This window comes from Sceloporus occidentalis, unplaced genomic scaffold (assembly GCF_023333645.1).
Source record: "Sceloporus occidentalis isolate IW3139 unplaced genomic scaffold, rSceOcc1.0.p SCAF_19, whole genome shotgun sequence".
NCBI lineage: Eukaryota > Metazoa > Chordata > Lepidosauria > Squamata > Phrynosomatidae > Sceloporus > Sceloporus occidentalis.
The window spans coordinates 1,949,001-1,955,000 of NW_028316999.1; the positions used below are offsets into that span (position 1 = coordinate 1,949,001).

The 6,000-nt window shown below is 40.4% G+C and overlaps 2 protein-coding genes across 2 annotated transcripts in view; one reads left to right on the plus strand and one right to left on the minus strand.

The window, feature by feature from the left end:
- LOC149302284 (26S proteasome non-ATPase regulatory subunit 1) overlaps positions 1 to 6,000 on the minus strand; it is a 35,461-nt gene that overhangs the window by 3,871 nt on the left and 25,590 nt on the right. Inside the window, exons 17-19 of the mRNA XM_089482518.1 lie at positions 1,408 to 1,522; positions 1,195 to 1,311; positions 80 to 182 (exon numbers count right to left, since the gene is read on the minus strand). Of these exons, the coding sequence (XP_089338644.1) occupies positions 80 to 182; positions 1,195 to 1,311; positions 1,408 to 1,522 (335 nt within the window). The remainder of the gene's footprint in view (positions 1 to 79; positions 183 to 1,194; positions 1,312 to 1,407; positions 1,523 to 6,000) is intronic.
- The window catches only part of LOC149302285 (5-hydroxytryptamine receptor 2B-like), an 11,599-nt gene continuing 8,401 nt past the window's right edge, over positions 2,803 to 6,000 (plus strand). The window contains exon 1 of the mRNA XM_089482625.1: positions 2,803 to 2,932. Within this exon, the coding sequence (XP_089338751.1) occupies positions 2,803 to 2,932 (130 nt within the window). The remainder of the gene's footprint in view (positions 2,933 to 6,000) is intronic.

Sequence of the window (6,000 nt, forward strand, 5' to 3'; positions counted from 1 at the left end):
AATGAATTAAAGTATGAAAAGGCAATCAATACAGATTAACAGTAAACCAAGACTATTTTGTTACTTAAGTGTACCTTACCTGCATCAAGGATTCCTTGGGCCAGGATGGCACCAAACTTTGCCATCACATCATCGTGTTTGTCATTAATCACTTTGGAGTAAAGCTGCCGAAACTGGCTGACCTATGACAAAAAACAGGTTTGGATAAAAACAGTAGAACTCCTTACGCAAGAGGGTCAAAAAGCAAAATCAGACCTAAGACAACGCAGTGTTGTCTCGGAAGGAGTATGGATGTGGGAGAGGCGACAACTCATCAAGCACATGGCACACAGGATAGCTTTATTAATAGGTTTGTCAGCCTATATACAAGAAAGGTGTGGGACACTCCAACACACAAAAAAAAAAATTATATTTAGGACCATTTCTGACAAAATAGATTGTTTGGAAGAATCAATTGCCTGCTAGTTGTGACTTGTTGTCATCTGTCTACTGGTGCCAAGTCCACACTTAATAAGGTTGTAAAACACACTTTACGTGTGAGCACATCAATGAAAGTTGAGTATAAAAAGCATTGCCTCCGACCATGTGGTCGTATACGCCCAGGTTGTGGCATGGTTGATACTTGGGGACAGTAACAGGTTGGAGGGCCCTGGGGACAGCCAGAAGCAGAATGTTCAGTCTTGCCATAATCATATCTGCAGGAAGCAGAGCTGCAGTGAGGCAGATACATAGCAGACCTAATATTTTTCTGGCGCCTGCTGTTCAGGGGGATGCACTCATAATGCCGGATGTTGGAGGGACGAAGCATCATACTTAGATTTTTCAAACATGAGTTGACAATATTTGAATTCACCAATACCATGATCAAGAACTACTGGGGACTGCATGCAGAACAAGTCTAATTCTTCTGTGGCATCTCCAGGGGCAGATATGGGAGGGTGAAAGCGCTCTACTCTGTGTTTATGTTACAAATATGTATAATACAATCTGAAGCAGGACAATATCCCCAAAACAACCCATAAAGACCAGTTACTGTTTATTTGTGGTATTCCAAATGGACTTGTGGACCTCCAGTTGGAGAGATGAAGAGTCACCTGCCAATGTGGTAACTGAAGAAAGTCCAACCTCAAGGCCACTTTTCAACATAAGAGGAACAACAAGAAACATACAGAATTTCAGTAGACGTTTGCTCACCTTTGGACAGGTGATTTCCGTCTGCTGGATCATAATCAGTGCTGATGAAATTAATGCCCCTTGACGCACATAATTCACAGGGTCATTGGTCATGGGTTCCAGAAGATTAATGGCTTCCTGCAGCATAAAGAACAGTTTAGAAAGCACTGCAAAGACTCAACATCATTTAGGATACAAATCACTACACAAGTGTATACAGCATTTGCTTCTCACCTTGTTTCCAGTACCAGCGCAGCAGATTCCTAGGGCCATTGCAGCTCCGTATCGGACATGAGGGTTGTAGCTCTCAGAAAGCAGCGACACAACGCTCGGGCATTGCTCTGGAGTTCTGTAAAGAAGTGAGAAACTCTGTTAAGGAAGGCTCATTATAGAACATGAGAATAGACCTGCCTTAGGTAAAATCCTGTCTGTAAATGACACAAATTATCACAGATGCTTATAAAATTACACAAGGTTTTATATAGCACATGCCAATAATAGGTTTTGTACTCTGACAATTCATACTCCTGGTATTCATACTCCTAGTTCTTAACACTTCCAGAACCACGAAAGCCTCTCATAACAAATAAGCCTTCATGGTTCGTGCAGACAGAGTAGGAATCCTCATATGCTCTGAACAGAAAAAAAATCAAGGCACTGTATTCAAAACCACAAACAGAATGTAAAACATGACCAGAGGTAAACTTCCCAGAATCCTGCACCTGAAATTAATCTGCTTGGACAACAAAACATTTCCCTACAAGAGAAAATGATCCAACTGAATTTTGTGTGAGGCGGGGAGGAAGGAAATGAGAACTTGGAATGAGGGGAAGAAAACAAGGGGAATGCTGTGGTGGGGTTCATGGAAAGAACATTGAGATGCATGGGCAACTGGGAAGATTGGACACTGGGTCCTTCAGTAAGTACAGGAATGTAGTCAAGCAAGATTTATTGTTAAAAAATAAAAAACATCCAGCTGGTTCCACACAGCAAAAGTTGTGCAAGAATGTAAACAGAGCAGGCAATGGCGGAAGGCACCAGACAAGCAGTGCAGTTCTAATGTAAACATGCTACCTGTCACCCTCTGCCTGGCCAGACTCAAACTACAAGATGTGGATGTCACTATTGCATCCTGCCTTGGACATGTTCAGTACAGACTAGGACAAACGGGAATACAAACCTGCTCACTTCATACTATGGGTAAACAGGACGAGATTCTAGCTAGGGGCCCTTTAAATAAAGAGTAAGTGGGCACAGGTAATGACATTAAACTTCATCCTTTTCAGGCCAGAACAAATTCAGCATTAAACAAGGACATGCAGTTGCATCTCAGACCCTTCTTAAGTCTTGAAAGTGTATGTAACTTAACTATGCTGGTCCAATAAAAATGTATCAGCTTAAACTAAAGAGTCAATTTTCTCTTGGGCTAATACAGCAGTATTACATGACCAAAAGTATTGGGACACCCCTCCTAGTTATTGGTGTTTAGATGTTTCAGCCAGCCACACACACACACACACACACAGCTAACAGGTATATAAAACCAAGCACACAGAGTGCGTACAAATTGACTGTTCTAAACTGCCTCTGGAAGCATCAGCTCAAGAACTTTAATGGGAGCTTTATGAAATGGGTTTTCCCGTGGCCGGGCAACTGCAAGCCGAAGATCACTTCCACTGGGCTCCGGAGCAGTTGAAACGTGTTCTCATGAGCGATGAATCACACTTCACTATCTGGTCTACAAGTCTGATGGAGGAATGTGGGTTTGGCGGACACCAGCAGAACGCTACCTTCCGGAATGCACAGTTCCTAATGTAAAGTTTGATGGAGGAGGGATAATGGTCTGGGGCTGTGCACAAAGTAAGGTCCATAAACACATGGTTGGAAGAGTTTGGTGTGGAGGAACCAGAGCGGCCCGCACAAAGGCCTGAACTTAAGCTCATTGACACCTTTGTGGTACACTGGAACATCAACGGAAAGTCACGCATTCTCACCAAATATCAGTGCCTGGAAAAGGGGAGGCTGTTTTTTGGTCAGATGGTGCCGATTGATTTTTCTTAATATCAATTTAAAACTAAAGCACAATAAAAGGTGCCTAGTCAACTCACACAAAACAGAATGCCAGTCCTAACCTTGCTCAGGTGTTAGCAGAATGATTGAAGAAATGATGACCATAATAGCATGACCACATTTCCAAGTTAAATGCAGGCAAATTAAAAAAATATATACCGTAGGATAGGACTGAAATAAATGCTAACTTGTGTAACGCATTTTGGCTATGCTATAGTAAAGATAGTGAAAACTTGTTGACGTCCTCTGAAGCTTTTGACACATATCACCCACAACGTGGCCATCAAGATTAAATGAGGAAAGAGTACTGCCAGCTTCCAACAGTATGGACAAGGAACACAGTGGAAATTTGAAGATTAATTTATTCCACATTAATAACACCTCAATGTACTGCGATGATCACTGCAGCATAACAAAGATCATGGCTGCTCCTAACAAAAACATAAGTTTAACTAATGGTTCAACCAGGGATGGAAATTAATCCTGGCAGACATAAATGTCCATGTATACATATAGCTCCCTTGGTTTCAAGAGAGATCTATATAAAGTATTCAGAAACACTCTGTACCAGTATTAGGTAAGTAAACACCATTGTTACTATACATATACACACTAATTTTATAATTATATATATATTTTAAACCTATATTTCCCCCACCTCAAGCAGAATGTACAGACATTTAACAAAAGGATAGCAAGTGATAGGCCTACTCATTTACATCAGTCTTGGTAACGCTGTAACGTATGGTGATCCTCCGGGTGCTACACCACCTTCGGACTCACCCCAGGTCCAGCCAAAATCCTAAACGGACGTGTGCACATCCAGAGGAGGCGGAAATCAATACAGTAAAGAAAGTAAAATCTAAAGAAACTTTATTCCTGTCCTGCCCACAACCTCAGTCAGCTGGACCAGGCTTCACGCTTGACGCGTTTCCCACAGCCGTGCTTAAATCAAAAGACTGCTTTTTGCCTTAATAAAAAAAATTATAGGACTGGCAGTTGAAAACTCATCATGCTCACTGAAAAAGCATAGGAGAAGAAGGACAATGAGATGGAACAATAATTTCCCTGGAAGGATGTTTTCCTGTAGAAATGGACAATGCTCGCTACTGCTTTGTACAAAAGAAATGCAAGTATAGTTAACAGTTGTAGACAAACAGGCCCCTCTTGTTCTCTATATATATAATATACAGTGGGGGCCACATTTAGCTAACTATATGTATATTGAATCTGTGAATATAAATGTATATAACCGCCTCAAAAAACAAATAATAAATGTGAAACCTTTTATGATGGTTGCAGCCATTGGTGGATTGGCTGAAATCACTTTTTTTCTCTCAAGTTTAACATGGTTAGTCCTACAATTCCCATCACCTTTTTTTTTTTTTTTTTTTTTTTTTTTTTAAAAGAACAGGAACTAACCACATATATATCCAGAAAAGGCCAATAGAAGCATCAAAGTATACACTAAAGGTAATAAGTCAACTGAGCTAGACCAAAAACATGAAACATTTTTTATTTTGTTTTAAACTTTTTACCGGTCATACAGCTCAAAACAGATGTACAGTAACCCATAGCACAGGGGTATTGTATTAAGTCTGCTTTGCATTTTACTCACAGTACTTACTACCTTTCATTAAGTCACTTGGATTCTTTGTAGGTTACGCCCCACTCATTAAGACCAGAGGTCTGGTGCTACAATGTCCCACATTATTAAAGGCACTGATTGTGTTTGTGTTCAGAAGTCTACAACATAAATATACAGTTTCAGGACACGGAACGCCGTGTATAAGGCATCTAGAGTTCCACGCCATGACTTTAGAACAGTACGGAAGGGAAAAGGAACGTTACAGAGCCAAAGAATATTGGTTTATGTGGCTTTTTGGCAGGGGAAGTCAAGTAGAAATGTAGAAATACTATAAAGTAGTACCGTTACCAGCAAATCATTTACTCTAGAAGGAGATGAAACAAAAACCCAAAGAGGAGAACATATGACTTGTCTAATCCTTTAGATATAGCTTGAGAGCAGTTCTGGCACGTCTCTCTCCACTCGTTCCCAGTGTAAAGAAAAGAAAAATGTCCAAGTTGGTTTAAGACTGGATACGTCTTCAATAAAAAACAGGAATGAATCAATAAAACGTGTTTATGAAGGTATGAGGAGAAATGCCCTACTTTAAAATGGATGGATTGCATTTCATTGACCTAGAATAACAGAATCATTTAGGATAATTAACTCGGAATGTTACATAATTCTGGGCTGATTTACTTGGCATTACGCTGGTATATAGTGCAGGTTAAATAGAACAGAAGAAAGTATTCTCGGTTTACAGCACAAGTAATAAGAAAGTACAGCACGAGTGGATTTAATGGCGACCAGGCTAAGACAAGTGGTTCAAAATAAGACGTGGTACAAATTTATATCCCGGGGTGAAGCAGACAGCTACTTTGCATGCTGTATTTTGTCCTGCATAATTTGTCTCACAATAGCAGATACAGCATGACCTCTCAGGCACAGCGACTGTCACAATAATAAATTTAAAACCACACAATAGCTTTTTAGCACTGCTTTAAAAATGCACTAGAGAAGAAGCCTGCTAAGCAGGAGAAAGGAAGGGAACACAAACAAATGTAGATGTAGGAAAGAAAAAAAGGTGAGTATATTGAGAATACAGATCAGACATCAAAGGGACATTAAAGTGCGGAGTTACACGACAGGGGGACGCACTAGAACAGCTAAAGTTCATGTCTTGACCGGCA